General features: G+C 42.1%; 1 protein-coding gene across 2 annotated transcripts in view; it reads left to right on the top strand.

Annotated features, from left to right (window-relative positions):
• The first annotated feature begins 320 nt into the window (after positions 1-320).
• LOC307208527 (L-amino-acid oxidase-like) overlaps positions 321-20,447 on the top strand; it is a 28,352-nt gene continuing 8,225 nt past the window's right edge. Inside the window, exons 1-3 of one of the 2 annotated variants that reach the window (XM_079963187.1) lie at positions 321-546; positions 18,496-18,713; positions 19,810-19,922. In XM_079963187.1, coding sequence (XP_079819313.1) covers positions 396-546; positions 18,496-18,713; positions 19,810-19,922 — 482 coding nt within the window. In that variant the 5' untranslated portion in view covers positions 321-395. Of the gene's footprint in view, positions 547-13,257; positions 13,748-18,495; positions 18,714-19,809; positions 19,923-20,447 lie in introns of those variants that run through there. The other variant, XM_079963188.1, reaches the window with a different exon arrangement.

Below are 20,447 nucleotides of genomic sequence, written 5' to 3'. Positions count from 1 at the left end.
CACTCTTTAAAGCACAGTTGGAGCAAACAGCAATCTGCAGAAAACCTGTTTAATCTGAAAGGTAGGTATGGATAAGCCCTTTGTCTCCATGTTGCCCATGTTGGACCCATCAGGGCAGAGGAGGAGGACAAAAGGAGAATGAGTTAATTCTTAGTATCATTGCCTCTGGCTCCCCCTACTGTTGGCCTCCCAGTTTTCTCCCTACCAACCCCTATGGCATCAGTCATCACGGGGGAGACAGGGGGTGTTACCTTCAAGAATTGCTTGTGGGGCTTCCTAGAGACATAAGTGCAAACCATAGATCCAGTTATCGAGAGAATTCCAGTTCTTTGATAACTGCTTGATGCATAATTAGAGTGGGAGGAGGAAGAGAAAGTAGGGGAGGAGCCTGCCAAATGCTTAAATCATTCTTCACTCACTTTCCTGTTCTGTTCGCGTATGAGTGTTTATTTGAAAAAGTATTTGGAGCGCCTCACTTAGCAAAAAAAATGGCCCCAACAAGTTTTGCCATTCAGGTTCCCAAGGCAAAAGGTATGAGCATCTTCTGTAAGTATAATCCTGGGTAAGATCACATTGCTGAGGTAAATGTCTGATTTTAATCTTATTAATGACATTTCTGATGCCAGATTTCACTATGCTCAACTTTCAGAATTTGATGCTATTTAGAAAATACATGGGAGGTTTTCTTATTATTATTATTAGAGGAGCAGGGAGCACAGAATAACAAGCGACAGAGAAAATACTGTTTGATATTATACATTTCCAACGAGAGAAACATATGTTAGATAAAAATGTCTTTTTATCTAACAGATGACTGATCAACTATATGGTGGATTTGACTAATTCAGTATTTGTTCACCAGCATACCTAGTTGTTGATGTTACTGGATTTAGAGAAGGGGAGATGTAAAAATCTTCTGCAAGTTGCTATTAAACAAAAATGCTTTACATTTATTATTATTGTTGTTCTAATTTGTAAAAGTACATAAAGGAGACTGGGTACTGTACAAAAGCCCAGCCCATAAGCAAACAGTTTAAAAAAACAAAACCTCTCTGCATATTTTTTTTTAAAAAAATATTTTATTAGTTGAATACAGTTTTCCCCTATCCCCCCCCCAAAAAAAAACCAGCCCCAACTATGTCCAGGTAATTACATTAGTAATATAATCAAATAAAAAAATATTTCTACAGTTGCTGTTTAAAAAATATCATTCCACATGCTCCCATGGTTCAAACGCATGTTCTTTCTTGGATGCATATGTAATAAAGGAGGACCATATTATGTAAAAGATATGTAGTTTCTCATGTTGTTTTCTTTCACATACCCTTTCTGTTAACTTTTCCATCAAAATTAATTCCCAGACATAAGCATACCAAACTTCATATAGGTTCACGTTTAATGTCCTCCAGTATCTAGCAACAGCAAGACGTGCTGCAGTTATAAGATGCACAATTAAGTCTTTGTTTCTAAGATTTTGTGCTTCATCTGCAAATATAGAAAGCAATGCTATTTTGGGATCTAAATTGATTGAGATGTAATTTGTTCCATTTCCTGAAATATTTTTAACCAAAATTTTTTCATCAATGGTCATTTCCACCACATGTGTATAAATGTTCCTTCATTTCCACAATTTCGCCAACATTGTGGAGAAATATTTTTGTCTATTTTGCTTAGCAATGTGGGGTGCAAGTACCTTCTGTGGGTTAGCTTTAAGGTGTTTTCTCTTATTTGGGCAGAAATAGCCCGAAAGGGGGCTTTTTGCCACATTCCTTCCCACAAACCATCATCAATCCCTTCTCCAAGTCTCATTCCCATCTAGTCTTCAACATACAGGGCTTTGAGGTTGAGAAATTTACAATCTCTTTATAAATTAAAGCAATTAGACCTTTAACTCTAGGGTCTGCGGTATAAAGTTTTCAAATGCAGTTAGTGACTTCGTCCCTTGATTGCAGATTTCTGTGCTACTTATAAAATGGATGACTTGATGGATTACCATCCAATTGTGGGAAAAGTTTTGAACCATTTCTTGTAGTATTAATCCAGACAAAGGGGTGTTTTCTTTGTAAAAGTCTTTAAGCCAAAACAGGCCCACATATTCCCCATTTTTCAAAGGAGAATGTTCTGTCTCTTTTATAGAAAGTAGGGTGAAATGCCAATGGTATTACAGGAGAAGGCTGAGAGACCAACTGTGGGAACCATTTCTTCCAAACTTTTAAATTACCGTATTTTTCACACTATAGGACGCACTTTTTCCCTTCTAAAAAGTAAGGGAAAATGTGTGTGTGTCTTATGGAGCGAATGCAGGCTGTGCGGCTAAGCACAGTGCTCCATCTCACTGTTCTAGCTTGGGAGTGGCTGCACAAAGCCTCCGCAGGGCAGGGGGGTGAAGGCACCCCGCTGCCCTGCAGAGGCTTCAAAGGCTGTCCCCGAAGCCAGAACAGCAAGAGGCTATCCCAGAAGCCAGATCCCTCTTGCTGTTCTGGCTTCTGGGGTTCAGAATTTTTTTCTTCTTGTTTCCTCCCCCTCAGACTAGGTGCGTCTTATCATCCGGTGCATCCTATAGAGCGAAAAATACGGTAGATAATAAAAAGGGGTTTTCTATCTCCATAATTTTTTTTATTGATTTTCCCAAATGGGACCCCTCTTATTGAATTCTGTTCATTCGGGTTTTCCATATTTATTTCTTGAGATCCTTGAATTACCAGAAAAAAGCTACGTAGATGGGCTGCTGAATAGTACCACATGATATTAGGTACTGCCATGCCACCTCCTTTGGCTGGTTTATATAATGCTTTATATGGTAACATTGGCCTTTTATTCTGGTGTATAAATTTTAGAAGCATGTTCTGCCAATTTTGTGGTTTTTTTTGTCTTCTGTGGGAATTGGTAAGACTCTAAAGAGATAGAGGAGGCACGGCAGCACCATCATTTTTATAGTGGCAAATCGGCCCAACCATGACAGCGAACCCTTGCTCCAAGTTTTCAATTTTTGTCTAATCTCTCGGATGATTGAACCAAAATTAAGCTTCTCCAAAGTTTGAAGGTTCCTCCTAAATATTTAAAATATTTCTGACAAAGTTTTATTCCAGTGGAGCGCTGAAGTTGTAGTTCTACTTCAGGTGGCATATGAATGTATAGCAGGTCTGATTTGCTATAGTTAACACAAAAACAAGAGACCTTTCTGTAAGCATCAAGAATTTTCATTACTTTTTTTTTTTTTATAAATATTTATTAAGATTTTTTAAAATACAAAATGCAAAAATAATAAACAATATAACATGAATCATAACACATTTTCCAGAACTTCTTTGGACTCCCTCACGTCTCCCACTCCCACTTACATCGTTATAAATTTTTCCCAGCAATTTATCATCTTGATTATAATCTTAGATTTTGTTCAATTAATTTGATCTATTCTCCACAAATTTTATATTTCCCTCAATCTCACTTATCGTCAATTTCAAATCTAATTAAATGGTAGGCAATTATTTATGATCTAGCATCCTTCTTAGCCTTCAACCAAATTACAATACTTTTGTAGATAAATCTTGAATTTCTTCCAGTCTTCTTCAACCCTCTCTTCTCCCAGGTCTCGGATTCTGCCAGTCATCTCGGCCAGTTGCATATAGTCCATCAGTTGCATCTGCCACTCTTCCAGTGTGGGTAGATCTTGAGTTTTCCAGCTCTTGGCGATAAGTATCCTTGCTGCCGTTGTTGCATACATAAAAAATGTTCGGTCCTTCTTTAACACCTTCTGGCCGACAATGCCCAGAAGGAAGGCCTCTGGTTTCTTAGTAAAGGTATACTTAAATACCTTTTTCAACTCATTATATATCATTTCCCAAAAGGCCTTCACTCTAGGGCAAGTCCACCAGAGGTGAAAGAATGTTCCTTCATGTTCTTTACATTTCCAACATTTATTATCAGACAAATGGTATATTTTGGCAAGTTTAACTGGGGTCATGTACCATCTATATATCATTTTCATTACATTTTCCTTCAGAGCATTACATGCAGTGAAGTTCAGCCCAGTGGTCCACAACCTTTCCCAGTCCTCAAACATGATATTATGCCCAATATCCTGAGCCCACTTTATCATAACCGATTTAACCATTTCGTCTTGTGTATTCCATTTCAGCAGCAAGTTATACATTCTTGATAATACCTTAGTCTTAGGCTCTAACAGTTCTGTTTCCAACTTCGATTTCTCCACCTGGAACCCTAGCTTTTTGTCATTTTTAAAAACTTCTTTAATCTGAGCGTAGTGTAACCAGTCTCGCACTTTATCCTTCATTTTCTCCAAACTCTGCAATTTCCAATTGTCTCCATCTTTTTCTAATATTTCCCAATATTTTGGCCATTTGGCCTCCATATTGGGTCTTTTTCGGGCCTTAGCTTCCAGAGGTGAAAGCCACCTCGGAGTTTTGTTTTCCAGTAAGTCTTTGTATTTTGTCCAGACATTAAAAACTGCTTTCCTGACAATATGGTTCTTGAAGACCTTATTGATCTTAACCTTATCGTACCATAGATATGCATGCCAACCAAAAGCATTGTTAAACCCTTCCAGATCCAATACGTCAGTGTCTTCGAGAAGTAGCCAGTCTTTTAGCCAGCAAAAGGCTGCGGCTTCATAATACAACTTTAAGTCCGGCAGGGCAAAGCCCCCTCTTTCTTTCGCATCAGTTAGTATCTTAAACTTAATTCTGGGCTTTTTGCCCTGCCAGACAAATCTAGATATATCTCTCTGCCACTTCCGGAAACACTCTGTCTTGTCCACAATCTGCAATGTTTGAAACAAAAACAACATCTTTGGCAATACATTCATCTTAACAGCAGCAATTCGGCCTAACAGAGAAAGCTTCAATTTTGTCCAACTATCCAAATCTCTCTTAATTTCAGACCAACATTTTTCGTAATTATCCTTAAATAGACTCAGATTTTTTGCTGTTATGTTTACCCCTAGGTACTTTACTTTTTTAACCACAGTTAGTTCCGTTTCTCTCTGAAACTGTTCCGACTCTACATCTGTCAGATTTTTCCCCAACACCTTAGTTTTCTGTTTATTTAGTTTAAATCCTGCCACCCGACCAAAATCTTGGATCAGTTGTAATACTCTTTTTGTACTAGATTCTGGCTCCTGCAGGGTCAAAACTAGGTCATCTGCAAAAGCTTTAAGTTTATATTGTTTCGCTCCGACCTGAATCCCTTCCACCAACCGGTCCCCTCTAATCATATTCAAGAGCACCTCCAGAACTGATATAAATAACAAAGGGGAAATCGGGCAGCCTTGTCGTGTTCCTTTTTCAATTTTAAACTCTTCAGTAACCACATTATTTACTATCAATTTAGCCTTTTGTTCTGAATATATTGCATCAATCCCATTCTCAAAACCCCTACCCACTCCCATTTCTTTTAAATTTCCCTTCATAAATTTCCAAGAGATATTATCAAAGGCCTTCTCCGCATCTATAAAGATTAACACTGCTTTTGTATTTATATCAGTTTGCAACAGTTCCAAAATGTCAATAATGTTCCTTGTATTAGCGAACATGTGTCTACCTGGGAGAAAGCCTGCCTGGTCTTTATGAATTACTTCATTTAAAACTTTTTTAAATCTACTTGCCAAAACATCTGCAAAAATTTTGTAATCCACATTTAAAAGGGAGATGGGACGGTAGTTCTTAAGTTGCGTCTTTTCAGCTTCCGATTTTGGTATCAATGTGATGAAAGCTTCCTTCCACGATTCCGGCGCCCTCCTCCCCTCCATAATTTCATTGCTGACCTCCATCAGTGGTTGAATCAAATGGTCTTTTAATATCTTATAATACTTGGAGGTCAGCCCGTCTGGCCCTGGAGATTTGCCCGGTTTCATGTTTTGAATGGCTTGTTCAATTTCTTGACATGTTATTTTACTGTTCAGGAGAGATCTATTTTCTTGTGACAGCCTTTTAAGTCCATTTTTTCCCAAAAATTGTTTTATCTCGTCCTCATTCTGCGGCCCTTGAGTATATAATTTTTTGAAGTATTTCTGGAAACACTTTCTAATCTCCGTGGGGTTCTGAATGTTTCTTCCTTCAATTTCCAAATTTGTAACTGTATTCAATTTTTGTCTCTTCTTCAACTGCCAAGCTAGCAGTTTCCCACATTTGTTTGCCGATTCAAAAGTTTTTTGTTTCATTAATTTAATCTTCCACTCTATTTCCTGATTTATCAGTTTAGAATACTGTGCTTGATAGAGTTTGATTTCTCTCAAGATCGGCAGAGACTTCGGGTTTGATCTTAACTTCTTCTCCAATTCTTTTATTTTCTCCAAAATCTTATTTTTTCTGTCATTTTGTATCCTCTTCCTTGCCGCATTCTGTTGTATCAAGAACCCCCTCATCACAGCTTTACTTGCATCCCAAATAATTCTTTTTTCCACCGCAGTGTTCATATTTATCTCAAAGTAATCCTTCAATGCTTTCTGGGCCTTCTTAGTAATCTCCTGATCTCTAAACAGATTGTCATTCATCTTCCATCTAAAGGAACCAGTTGGTAATAGTATCATATCCATTTTCAGTGCATTATGGTCGGAGCAGGTTTTTGGGCAGATTTCCACCTTTCTGACCTTCGGTGCCAGACCTCTAGTTATCCATATTTGGTCGATTCTTGTCCAAGTCAGCTGAGCTTCAGAGAAGAATGTTCCTTCTTTTCCCAAGGGGTTCTTCGTTCTCCAAATGTCAATCCAGTCCATATTGTCAGTCAGTTCAAAAAAGGTCTTTGGTAGTCTGCCATCTTTAGTGACATTCTGGCTTTGTGACTTATCCATGTTAGTTGATACGATCCCGTTCATGTCTCCCATCATGATGATGTTGTCATGATCCAGATATTCCAGCATGGTCTCATGCAACTTCTTGAAAAATTCCGACTTCCCTTCATTTGGTGCATAAATTCCTAATATCAGAATCTTTTCTCCTTGATGTTGTATTTCAATTGCCAAAATTCTTCCATATTCATCTTTAAATAAGAATTTAGGTGACAGGCTCTCTTTTGCATATATCACCACGCCTCTCTTCTTTACTTTGTCTGAAGATATAAATTCCTGACCAAGTCTTTTATTTATTAGTACTTTCCGGTGGAGCCTAGTCACATGTGTTTCTTGTAAGCAAATAATGTCCAATTGTTCCTTTTTCAATATATGAAAAATTTTCCTTCTTTTTTCCGGAATGTTACAGCCATTTATATTCCAGCTCAAAAGTTGCAGAGACATCCTGGATAAGTCTGGTTATTTTTCTAGGGGTAGTACCTTGTTCGCTAGGTCTTCAGAATCCGAGGGTGCAGGCACCTCTGGTACTACAGGCCCCGAGGGTAGTTCCAGTCCTTTTTGAAGGTCCTCTCCGTGTGCAGTCAGAAATTTGTCTCTATCTTCCAGTGATCTGATTTTAATCTTCTTCCCTCTAAAAGTAAAGGATAATCCTTGAGGAAAATCCCACCTGAAGATAATCGTGTTGCTCCTTAACAATCTTGTTAGTTCCAAATAATCAGATCTAAGGTCCAACAGTTGTTTAGGAATATCCTTAAAAATTTCGATTCTTCTGTCCAAAATGTCCAGTGACTTTCCGTAATGTAAACCCAAAATCTTGTCCCTTTCCTCCTTTGATCTCAGTATTATTAAACAATCTCTGGGCTTCTCTCTCTTTATAAGTCTTCCAAGTCTGAAGGCTGATGTAATTTTAAAGTCTTTTTCCTCTAGGTTCCAAAACTTGGAAAATTCTTTAGTCAAGAACTCAGCTAAGTTGCCTTCTTCCACCTCTGGTATCGACCTTATCCTTAAATTAGTCTGTCTATTCTGTAGTTCTATCATAGAAAGATAGGTCTGATGTTCACCTACTTGTTTGCTGAGTGGTCTTACCTCTTTCTCTAAATTTCCCAATCTTTGGCTGGTATCTTCAGCCAATTTCCGATTTTCACCTGCAGTCTCCTTCAGTTCTCCAATTGCTTGCACATTTTGTGCAACTTGTCCAGTTAGTCTATTTAAACATTCAGTATTTTGTTCAATTTTAGCTGTTTGCTGATCAGCTTTTTTATCCAAAGATTCCACTTTTTTATCCAAAGATTCCAGTTTTTCAAGAATTTTCTCTAAAGTAGAACTGATTTCTCCTGAGGCCATCTCTTCCAATTGAAATTCCTCAGTTTCTGCCCGTGGCAGAGAAGCAGCTTCTTTCTCAGAAGTCAGAGTAGGCAAAGTAAGCACAGTAGGCACAGATGATCTGCGTGCCTGGGAGACTGCGGTTAAAGTTGTTTGTCTGGTTCTCAGTCCCTTTCTTCTTGCGCCACTCATTCCAGAGTTATCTAAAATTCAAGGTCAAGCTGAGTTGTTCCCATGAGAAAAGCAACGGCCCAGATGGTAATAGTCAAACAGGAGGCCGGGAAAGGGAAAGTAAAACAATGTCACTGCTATTAATCCCAAATCCTCTAGGGGGAACTTAAAATGTCTTTAGGAAAGAAGACAATTTCAATAAAAATATTGTAATCCCATTTAATGTCCGAGAGCCTTCAATAAGATAATTTTTAGCAGAGTTAGTGTTTAAAAAGTCACAGTGTTTCAGACAGTGCTTGCTGGTGTTCCAAAAGATGCTTCAAAGTAACCAGTTCAAACTCCCTCAGATTGTTTCAAAGTTTAAGTTCAAAAGTATCCAGCCCTGCAAACTGGCTACTCAATTACTCAGGCAGTTCCAGCACCTGGGATTCTTGCTTTAATTATAATCCAAAACAGAAGAAAGGTATCAAAGTCCACATAAAAATCATATAATCAATTACTTAAAGTCCTTATTCAGCTTAAAAAATAATTTCCACGGATGTCCAGATCAGTTAGATTAAAAGTTCACTCTTTGCCTCCACTCCTCCGGCTCTTTGCTTAATGATTCAATGACAGCGGAAGACGGACTTCCTATTTTTCGTCACTCCGCTTTCAGCCAAATTAAATACTTAAAGTCCCGTAACTTTTTTAAAGTCCGTTTACTCACGGGTTGTTGTTTTCCGAATCTATAGTTTAGGAAGAAAGGACAGCGCTCACCGGCAGCAGCAACGCGGCTTCACTCCGCCGATTGCGGAACGATCCTCAGCGCCGCAACCCCCTCCGCGATCCGGAGCCCCTTACGGGGTTCCTTCAACGTTTTGGGGGCTGCTCCTGGCGCCCGCCGGACCCCAAGACCACAGGCTTCTGCTGCCTGTGGTTTTCCAAAGGGGGTCCCCGCTTCGCCGCAGCGGGAGACCCTTTTTCGGCGGAGCTTCCCTTCCCCGACTAGGAAAGGGCAGCCATTGCCGTTCGCGCCGCCTCCGGAAGTCCAAGAATTTTCATTACTGTGGGGAAACTTGTTTCAGCGCGAGACAGCATCAAGGCTACAACATCTGCGAACATGTTCACCATATGACTCTGCCTATTAATTTGTATTCCAGACACCTCAGGGTCTCCCCTAAGTGCTAGAGCCAAGGGTTCCATGGCCAGGGCAAAAAGCAGGGGCGACAAAGGGCAGCCCTGCTTCACGCCACGGCCCATTGATATAGGCTCTGAGTGTATACCATTTATCAAATTATTTGTGGTGCAATCCTGATAATAAGGTAGTCAGTAGTGCAGTGAATGGGGTTCCCATGCCAAAACCTCACAAGGTTTCAAAAAGAAAATTCCATTCAAGACAGTCAAATGCCTTCATTGCATCCAATGTAAGGATGGCTGTTGGTGTTGGTTGGTTTGATCCCCAGTGCATTGAGGATCCTCCTAAATGGGGTAGTTATTGACCTTTGCCTAATAAAACCTGTCTGATCCGAATGTATATAATTTGGTAGAATCGTCGCTAACCTGTGTGTAATAATGTTTGTAAGTAATTTTCAATCAACATTTATTAATGAAATAGGCCGATAGGACTCAACCGACTCCAAGTCTTTATTTGGTTTTGGTAGCACTACGATGTGTGCATTTTTCCAAGTTCCAGGTACCAGGTATCCTTTATATCTGTAAATAATTTCAGCAAGAATGTGGCCACAAGTTCAGAAAAGGTTTTATAAAAATAGCCAGTAAACCCGTCTGGTCCAGGTGCCTTAAATGGTTTTGTCTTTTTTATACTAGCTAATATTTCCTCAAGTGAGAAGGGATGATTTAAGTAAGCTGCATGCTCTTCTGTTAATTTTGGAATGTTAACTGTGGCCAGAAATTCCTGAATGGCATTTAGCGATGGTATAAGGTCTTATAGAATGTATGAAAGGCTTGGTTAATTTTAAGTTTATCACGTGTTATTTCGCCTTTGCCTGTTTTTATTGAGTGGGTTGTTCTGTTTAATTTACGTTTCTTTAGTTGTTTTGCCAAGATTGTTGAGTTTTTATTATTAAATTCATATTATTGTTGATTTAAATATTGAAGAGATGTTATTATTTTTGGTATTTCTAACATGTCTATTTCTTCCCTTTTTCAAATTAATTTGTGATACACTCTGTTACTACATGTTATGTTTTTATTCTAATTCCTTTATTTCTTTTTCTAATTGGAGATGAATATTTTATTTCCTTTTTTTTATTCTACTCTTCTCACTGATTAGTGTTCCTCTAATTATTGCTTTGAAGGTATCTCAAATTAAAGCTGGGTTATATAATCCTGTATCATTGATCTTAAAAAATTGTGGTATCTCTTTTAAAACAAAACCTCAAAAGTATTTCCAGTGCAAGATTTTAAAATAATATTCTGCCAAGTTGAATTTCAGAAAGCAAAAGGTGTGGGAGGACAGGGAGGGGGAGCTTGAACTGGTTGTGGAAAGCTCTATTTTGACTCTTAAGTGTTACCTGTGGGATTTTGCTCTTTTGCAAACTCCCACTCATTTCAGTGGAACCGATGCAGAAAAGCCTTGCACCCAACTAATAGTGCATGTCTACAATGTGAATAGGTGTGTGTCAATCTGAACTTTTGCTATGGTTTACTACTGTACTACTGTAAGAATAAGAATAATAAATTTTTATTTATACCCTGCCCTTCCCAGTTCAGAAAACCAGGCTCAGAGTGGCTAACAACAAATTTAAAACTTAATTGATGCAACAAAAAACAGCATAAAATACAGTATAAAACGTGAATAACAATAAATTCAGAATTCAAAAATCAATTTAGGGGGGAAATCCATCCAATAAACATTAGATGATCACCAGGGCTAGCTGGCTAAATTAGTCCCATTTGGGACAGCGAGGAGACCAGGGGAGAATTAGCTGTGGGATCCCAGAGCGGTTAATCTTCATAAAAAGGGGAAGGGGGAGGGAAGGAAGGAATGGGAATAAAAGATCAGGCTAAGTTCAAATTGAAAGCCAGGCGGAATAGCTCTGTCTTACAGGCCCTGCGAAGGAAAGTTAAATCCTGCAGGGCCCTGGTCTCATGGGACAGAGCATTCCACCAGGTCGGAGCCATCACTGAGAAGGCCCTGGCCCTGGTGGAGGATAATCTGACTTCCTTAGGGCCCGGGACTTCTAAACTATGATTATTCATGGACCTTAAGGACCTCTGCGGGGCGTATCAGAAGAGGCGGTCCCATAAATACGAGGGTCCTTGCATGAGTAAAAAGATTGGCATAACTTAATGTGACACGAGATCTTATCTCAAATATGTCCTAATACATTGAATAAAGATCTGCACATGTCATCCAGTTACCGGTAAAAGCTAATTGACACCTGCTGCACAGACAAAATGGTAAGATAACTTTAAGAGACAAAGCAGACAAGGAGAATCAGTTTAGTCTTTGCTCACTACGCTAATATTCTTTCAACTTCTACTTAAGCAGACTAAGCAAAATGGGAAATAGGCAGGGAATTCCGTAAAGGAACAACACAACAATAGAGCTGTTGGAATTACAGGAACTGCTCATCTCAAAATTCCTTCTCCATTAGAATGCATTGGCTAAAATTAGTATAGAAACCCTAGGTTAGCTAGCTCTCTCTAAGCTCCAACAAGGAACTTACTCAGCACTCTCAAGGAACCAACACATGCCTCTCCTTAAGGACACGTATTCCCTTCCCCCTCCATCACTTGCCTTGTCATAAGTTTAGGTTCTGTGGCAAAATTGTCACACTCACTTTCTGTAGGTATTTGAGAATAGTACTGTAGTGAATTACTTCACTCTTTAGACCAATGTGTGTATATACTGTAGGATTTGCTGCCTGCTTAAATTGTAATTTTGCTGTCCAAAGCAACGTTTATATATTCTTTCCCGTTCTTTTCACACAATAAACCGGGTGTGCCAACTCTAGAGGGCTGAGGTGTCATCAGCCCCATCAATATTCCTTAGCAGGGGACTCAGCCCCCCCCCCCCCCAATATTGAAGACAGCATCAAAGGCAGGCTCCTTCTGAGCGTGAGAGAGGAAGAGATGTGGCCATTGAAGCTGTGCCACACTGAGCAAGGCCTCCTCTCAACAATGTGCCTCCTCCCAACGACACGCGCATGACATCACAGACGTGTGTGAGCAACATCATGCATGTACCATGCCACTGGGCCACCCAGTCTTTGCCCGAGGTGGCGCCTCTGCATTAAGTCAAGCTTTGCTTATTTCTTTTGCGTAAGAACTTCTTATAGGCGTAAGGTTATGGGTAAAACACATATTCATAGCAGACACACTCCTAACTCTAGCAGAAGATCCCAAACCTCTCAGTGGTGTGTGTATGAATACACGTGAGTGCTGGACACTCGCCCGGTTCACGTTGTGTCAGGGTATACTAACCATGTTGAAGCTCACAAGGGCAAAAACTCAAATCCATGGGTCAGGATTACACCGGGTGTGTGCTAGTGTTCTACCAAGCTGTACATTCCACACCAGCTTTTCCCAACCTGGCACCCTCCCAATGTTTTACACTACAACTCCCCTCAACCCAGGCCAGTACAGTGGTACCTTGGGTTACATACGCTTCAGGTTACAGACTCCGCTAACCCAGAAATAGTGCTTCAGGTTAAGAACTTTGCTTCAGGATGAGAACAGAAATTGTGCTCCAGCGGCGCGGCAGCAGCAGCAGGAGGCCCCATTAGCTAAAGTGGTGCTTCAGGTTAAGAACAGTTTCAGGTTAAGAATGGACCTCCAGAATAAATTAAGTACTTAACCCGAGGTACCACTGTACAGTCAATGGTCAGGGATGATGGGAGTTGTAAGCCAGCCACATTTGGAGACCATCAGATTGGGGAAAACGGATCTACTGTGGCAAGTTGCATACCAGTAGTGTAGATTTTATTTTGTTTAATTATTTGTTGGTTTTTGGCTTCGTAGGCCCACCTGACCTTGCCCACTTGGCACTACTTCCCAGTGGTGTAGTGTGGGCAGTAGCCCTGGGTGCAAAATTGTTAGGGGCGCAAAATTTCAACACCCAGTGCTGCCACCATACGGCTGCATACTTCCATTGCTGGGCTCCATTGAAAATGGCTTCTGCCTGCAAACCAGGAAGTGACCTCACCACCAGACAACAGAACAACTCTTATCTCTGCAGCTGCAATCTCTTGGGTAACATGGACGCCGTTAGGCAATTGAATGTGCATGCATACTCCGTCTGTTTACCTCCCACCTGAAGTATATGTAGGTTCAAGCAAGTCCAACAGACGGGGGCAAAACAACTGCATATGCGCATTTCTGAAGGCCTGGGCCACCCTCAACATGATCGGCTGTCTAAACCTCCAAGCTATGAATTGTAACTCGGAGCTTAAGAGCCAATGCCAGTAGCCCAAAATCTGATAACGCTACGTGATTGGATATCAGGTATCAAATCAGAACACAGGAGCTCAGAATCCTTAGTCCAACTTCCGGGTTAGCGCGATCGGTTAATGGCGGATTCCCTCCGAGCTCCAGAGGGAATCGGCTCTGCTGAAGACGGGTCCTACCGCGCTGGCGACGCGGGGACCCTTAGAAACCGCAGGCGCGGAAGCCTGCGGACTTGGTGACTCGGTGGGCACCTTAAGCGCCCTCCCCGACCCACGAAGAGCCTTTTTAAAGGCTACGGAGAGGGTACAGAGAGTGGCGTGGTGCTGGGAGTAGACTGCTACTTCAGTGGAGCGAAGCCGCGAGCCATGGCCGGAGAGCGCTGACTTTTTCCCCAAAATTTGGACTGGAAAACAAACAACCCGTGAGTAGAATGGAATTTGGACTTTAAAATTTCTACCTTTGAATTCGGCACGATCAGGGGATGTGCTAAAGGGAAGTCCGCACCCCCCCTACCTACAAATGATCTAAAGCAAGAATCGGAGAACTAAGGTGGAGAGGTTACTGTCTTTTTGGTGTTAGATAAAGGATTTTTCCATGAAGTTGACAGAAGAAGTCTTTGCGCTGGAGAGAAAGGGAGGAATTTTGGAACTTTTTGTGTAACCCCCCCGAACCCGGGAGCGTCCTGTGCCTGTGCCGGAGGAAAAAGAATAAGGAGTTTGACAGCTGTCAAAGGAGCTGTCAAACGGGCAGTTAAAGTTAAGAACTTTGCTATTTAATAACTCTCTGAGCTAAAGGTGATACATTTGAATTGAGGTGGTTGGAAACAAAGTAGTGATAAATAACAAAGTAACGGATTGTTGGAAAAGGACTATTAAGCAATTGGAATCCCCCTAGGGGGAACTAGAGACACTACAATGGCTGCAGAGGGAAAATTACTGGCAGAGATAGAAAAAATGTTTTTTCTCGTGGGAATCTTGCAAGAGCAGAGTACGGCTATGAACAAAGAACTTATGACCTTGAATTCTAAAACAAACAACTCTGCTGAATGCATAAAGGATTCGACTGATAAAAAATCTGCAGCTGAACCAGAAGAGATTTTTTTGGAATTGACGGAGAGGAAAGAAGGAGAGGAGATAGTGGCGGAAAATACCAACCAGAAGCCTACATTGTCAGAAAATAAAGAAGAAGACCCTTGGATTACAAATCTGCGAAAGATGAGAAAGATGAAGAAGGAAGTCCCTGGAGTACCTGGAATATTGGAATTTAAAAGAATAAAGAAACATGATCGGGACTTCCTTTTTGAGTATGGGAGAGCAGATGACCTTTTGCAGCAATTGCTTTTAAATATTTTGGATGGAAGAAAATTTGATGTGACTGTGAAAGAACTCCTTCGAGACCTGAGGACCAGTAAAAAGGATTACCAACAAAATTGGCAGAGAGAGACTGACAGAGAATTGAAGGCCTCGGATGTGAGGAATCCGGGCTAGGAACTGTTTTTGTGGACATCTGCTTGGGAAGGGATGGAAACCGGGGTAGGGAGGGAGGGGAGAATAGAATTTCAAAATTTTATGATTTTTGTATTTGGCCATTGTGACCTATAAATAATATAATAAAGGGAGAAATTCGTGGAAGGGAAGTTAGGTCGACCTTAGAAAAAGGATTTAATGTTTATAAGAGAATTGGGTAAGTTAAATGTGGACAAGTAAAAAGAGCTAAGTTTTAAAAATAATAATAATAATATGTTTAAGATGTTAGACAAGAACTTGCTGAACTAATTATTGGAATTGGGATGTACGAAGAGGGGGTGGGGGGAAGTCAGGGAAAGAGGGTAAAGAAAGTAAGGGTATGAAATTGTATATGTGTTGTCTTTGTCTTTTTGTGTGTGTGTGTCTTTATAAAATGTAAAAACCCAATAAAAATTTTATTAAAAAAAAAAAAAAAACAGAATCCTTAGTCCAGACCTTAATCCAGTTTGCTCAGACAAACACAGACCACTGAATACATGACACTGCCCACCCCTCCACGCAGCTCTGGGCTCTGGCAACCCACAGTACACCACTGCTACTTCCTCCAGATTTTGCCTACGACGAAGTGACACTCTGAAATCCCTCAAGGCATTTCTTTTGCCACCTGCACCCCGTTTGTATATGCTTAGAGTTAAAAGAGCTCAAGGAAGTTTTGACATCTTTCCGCAGGGCCTGCAAGACAGAGCTGTTCCACCAGGCCTTTGGCCAGGGCACAGCCTGACCCCCTCCTTTGGTCACCCTCACAGCACTCTAGCCCAATGGCTGCATAAATTTGATTTGAACTGATTTATAATGAATTGATTTTAGAATACTGTATTATTTTGCTGTTGTTAGCCGCTCTGAGCCCGGCTTTGGCTGGGGAGGGCGGGATATAAATAAAAAAATTATGATTTCTTCTTATTATTATTCCCTCCTCATAATAGCAGATCTTGGGACAATTCAATGAAGCGGAACATTGGAAGTTTCAGGAAAGAGAAATAAAAACACTTCTTTGCATAGAACCTGATTCAGCAGCTAGGCTGGGGTAAAGATAGCTAATAAGTTTCACACCAGGGTGGAAAGTCCAGACAGTTTATTCAGCTATAGCAGGAGGCACAGAATAGGATAACACCCAAAACATTTGCGCAACTCCTCGGATGGGGTCAATACTTATAAGGCCCCAAAACATCATTACATGTGACAAACGCTTGATCATGTTAACTGTTGGCTACATACGCACATGATCATAGAAATACTGAAATGATTGGCTGATTTGCATGTAGTAGTAATTAATAATAATAATACTCCACCCATCTGGGCAGCTTCCAACACATATAAACACCCTGACAGGGGTGGCATGAGATGGGGGGTGAGGATGGCAGTGAGGACGCAATGTTGCAGGACCACTAACAGAACCATTCTGGTGCTTCCATTGTGCAACACCTTATTGCTTAATAGCATCAAGCTCAGTCATGGGTAGCAAAGGGGAAAGTTTTGCAATCACTCTTCAGTTAGAGCTTTAGTTCCTTAAAAAGCAGGTTCTAATAGGGTTTGTGGTCAAACTCATCTTCTGCCTCCCCTCCCTCCAGAACAACGTCTTTAGACAATGACAGGAATCTCCCAACCACAAAGTCTGTTGAAAGGGGACACTTGGAGGATGGATGGTTGTTAATGGATTGAGATTGAATCCTGACAAAACAGAAGTACTGTTTCTGGATGGCAGGGGGGACAGTGTGGAGGACTCCCTGGTCCTGAATGGGGTAACTGTGCCCCTGAAGGATCAGGCACGCAGCCTGGGGGCCATTTTGGACTCACAGTAGTCCATGGAGGCACAGGTCAATTCTGTGTCCAGGGCAGTTGTCTACCAGCTCCCTCTGGTATGCCGGCTGAGACCCTACCTACCTGTGTACTGTCTCACCAGAATGGTACATGCCCTGGTTATCTTCCACGTGGACTACTGCATGGGGCTACGTTTGAAGGCAACTCAGAAACTACAACTAATCCCAAATGTAGCAGCTACACAGGTGACTGGGAGCAGCCACCTGGACCATATAACACTGGTCCTAAAGGATCTACATTGGCTCCCAGTGTTGTCCAAGCACAATTCTGTGCGGACCTTTAAAGCCCTAAATGGCCTCGGCCCAGTATACCTGAGGGAATGTCTCCACCCGCATCACTCAGCCCAGACACTGAGGTCCAGCTCCGAGGGCCTTCTGGTGGTTCCCTCGCTGCGAGAAGTGAGGTTACAGGGAACCAGTCAGAGGGCCTTCCTGGTAGTGGCGCCTGCCTTGTGGAACACTCCCCCATCAGATGTCAAGGTGATGAAGGACTAAACAACTTTGAGAAGACATCTGAAGACAGCCCTGTATGGAGAATTTTTTAACATTTGTGTTTGTTATGTTGTTTTATCTCTTGGAAGCCACCCAGATATTATTTATTATTATTATTATTATCATCATCATCATCATCATCATCATCATCATCATCATCAACACCACCACCACAGTTTGGCTTTTGTTTTAACAAACATCAGGTGTGAGCTAAATAGGTAGTGCTAAATATGTCATGTCATTTAAAGCAGAATCTTAACTGGGGAGAAACAACTAGTTGGGGAAAAGCAATCAGGATTCAAGCACTGCCCCTGTCAGAATTTTGAGGCCACTCCAATTTTGTTTTGAAACCTGCTCCCATGCCATTGCTAAATCTTAGCTGACAGCACCAATTCATTTTTCCTGCTGTAATATATAACTGGTAGGCAGTTTGCAGCTAACGCACCCAAGGTTCAACCACTTGACCGTTGAATGTGTTTCTTCTGCTATGTACACTTCACACTTGGCCATTCTTGGGAGAGGCTTGTAAACAGCTAAGAACATCAGAAGAGCTTGCTGGATCAGGCCAATGCCCCATCTAGCCCAGCCAGTGTGGTGTCTCCGCTCCTCCACATGCAGCTGCTGGGTGACCTTGGGCCAGTCACACTTCTCTGAAGTCTCTCAGCCCCACTCACCTCCCAGAGTGTTTGTTGTGGGGGAGGAAGGGAAAGGATATTGTTAGCCGCTTGGAGACTCCTTCGGGTAGTGACAAAGCGGGATATCAAATCCAAACTCTTCTTCCCCCCAGCAGCCACCCAGGTGCAAGTATCAGAGCACTCTTCCCTCCTGCCATTTCTACAAACTGCTTTCCAAGAGCACTTGTGCCTCTAACCAAAGGGACATGGATTGAGCGTGGGTGGCAGAATGTGGACAAACAGGAACATGCAGACAAATATATTTATTGTATCCATTTGTGTATTTTGCATTCCAGTTCTTTCGGCATTGCTATTCTTTTCCGCCCTGCGAAGCTGCTACACAGATGATTCTAGTTTGCTGAAAAGGTGCTTCCAGGATGCCGAGTATGAGAATTATCTAGACATAGCCAAGTACGGGCTGGGCAAAGCATTGCACCCAAGACATGTGCTGATCGTGGGAGCAGGCATGGCAGGCCTCAGCGCAGCCTACGTTCTCACAGAAGCTGGACACCAGGTAAGGGGTCCTTTAATCCTCACTGGTTCTCTGCTTCCGAGGTTGCCCCCTAGGCAGCTGTGTATTGATTTGTTTGCACAAATTCTGTGCAAAGGTTAAACCACTGTGGCTCTTTGCTGAGTATTCATTTTTTACTTTGCAGGGAGGTTAGGTGTTGCATCAAAGGAAGTGTTATTCCACACTTCACACAGCATTCCCCTTTTCTTCTCACAAAGAGTCTAATCGGGGAGGTGGGGGTTAACGTTTGGTATTTTGGCCGCAGCAGATCTCACAAGGGCAGCCATTTAGCATGGCGCAGACCTCATCTGGTAGTTGGGGAAACTAGGCCAAAATAAGTGGGGAGGCGTAAGGAGCTGTTGTAGTTGTGTGCTGCCAACCACAGCAGAGCTCAGTGGAAGGAGAAGCCAGCCAACCAGTCGAGTCTCAGGGGGGATACTTGCCTGGAGGCAGAGGCTGTATGCAAGGTTCAGGCCAGTCAGGAGTATCTCGGTTCACGTAGTCAAATGATCCAGGGGTCAAGAAAGGAGAAGGTCCAAGGTCACGAGAAGCAGCAAGGTCTGGCCAGGAAGGACAAATGTTGTTTCCAGCAACTGACTGAGGCTGGAAACCCTGCTTAAAAAAGCTGGAGCCATCTGGTTCTCCTCAGGAGCAAGAAGGCTGATCAGCAGCAGGTGGAGTCACTCTGCCTTCTGCTCCTTCAGGCTGCTGCTCAGCAGGTGAAGCCGACTCCTGGCCCATGACAGGAGCAACAGGTGAAATCAGAATCATAGTTGGAAGGGACCCTGTGGGTCTTCAAGTCCAGCCCCCTGCAATGCAAGAATCTCAGCCAAAACTTCCATGACAGAGAGCCATCCCATCTCTGCTTAAAAACCTCCAAGGAAGGTGAATCCACAACCACCAGAGGGTTGAAATTGAACATCAGTCCCTTGTAAATTAGCCCCGAGAAATGGAGAAACCCATGTGGCCATGCTGATTTATCAGCTGGATGCTGGGTAAGTCTCTCAACTGCCCTCAAGAATTGGAAATTGAGGCAGGCTATTGTAGCATGAAGCAGTAGCTGGAGTGATACAGCAGTAGCTGTCCTGTTTGCCTTCAGGTGACAGTTCTTGAAGCCAGCGACCGCGTGGGGGGACGAGTGCAGACGTATCGGAATGAGCAAGAAGGCTGGTATGCAGATCTGGGGCCCATGCGTTTGCCTCAGGTACACAGGTGAGACGGGAGGTTACCACATGCCTTTCACTTCATCTGCTGAGCATGCATAAATCCCGCCTTGCTCATCCGTGATGGCTCTTTCCACGGACATGTGTCCCGGTGCGCTTGGCTGTGTGGGAGACAAAAGAGCTGTTGGCCTGTTGCCACGAGGAAGGAAGTGTATGCGGAGTTGAAGACAATGTATGACTTCTTAGATGTTTGTTTTCTGTGTTTTCTGTGTTTTCTGTGAACGGGACAGAGCTGATGGGAGGAGGAGACGGCAGGACCTCTTCTGGCAACACTCATTATTCCTCCCTTCCCCAGGGTGGCAAACATAGTTCACCTCCCTTTTGCCCCACGATGCACATGTGAAGAAGATTAAGTTGAGAGATAGTGACTATTTGTAAGCGCTGGGCAATGGGAAGCTTCTGGGGCAACCCAGTCAGATGGGTGTGGTACTATAATAATAATAATAATAATAATTACTACTACTACTACTACAACAACAACAACTAGGTGTTTAGGAAGTGCTGTGCACATGGC

The sequence above is a fragment of the Podarcis cretensis genome (genome assembly GCF_951804945.1).
Source record: "Podarcis cretensis genome assembly, chromosome: 2".
In the NCBI taxonomy this organism is placed as follows: Eukaryota; Metazoa; Chordata; class Lepidosauria; order Squamata; family Lacertidae; genus Podarcis; species Podarcis cretensis.
Note: the sequence above shows the minus strand (reverse complement) of the source record. Positions and strands in the feature narration are given on the sequence as shown.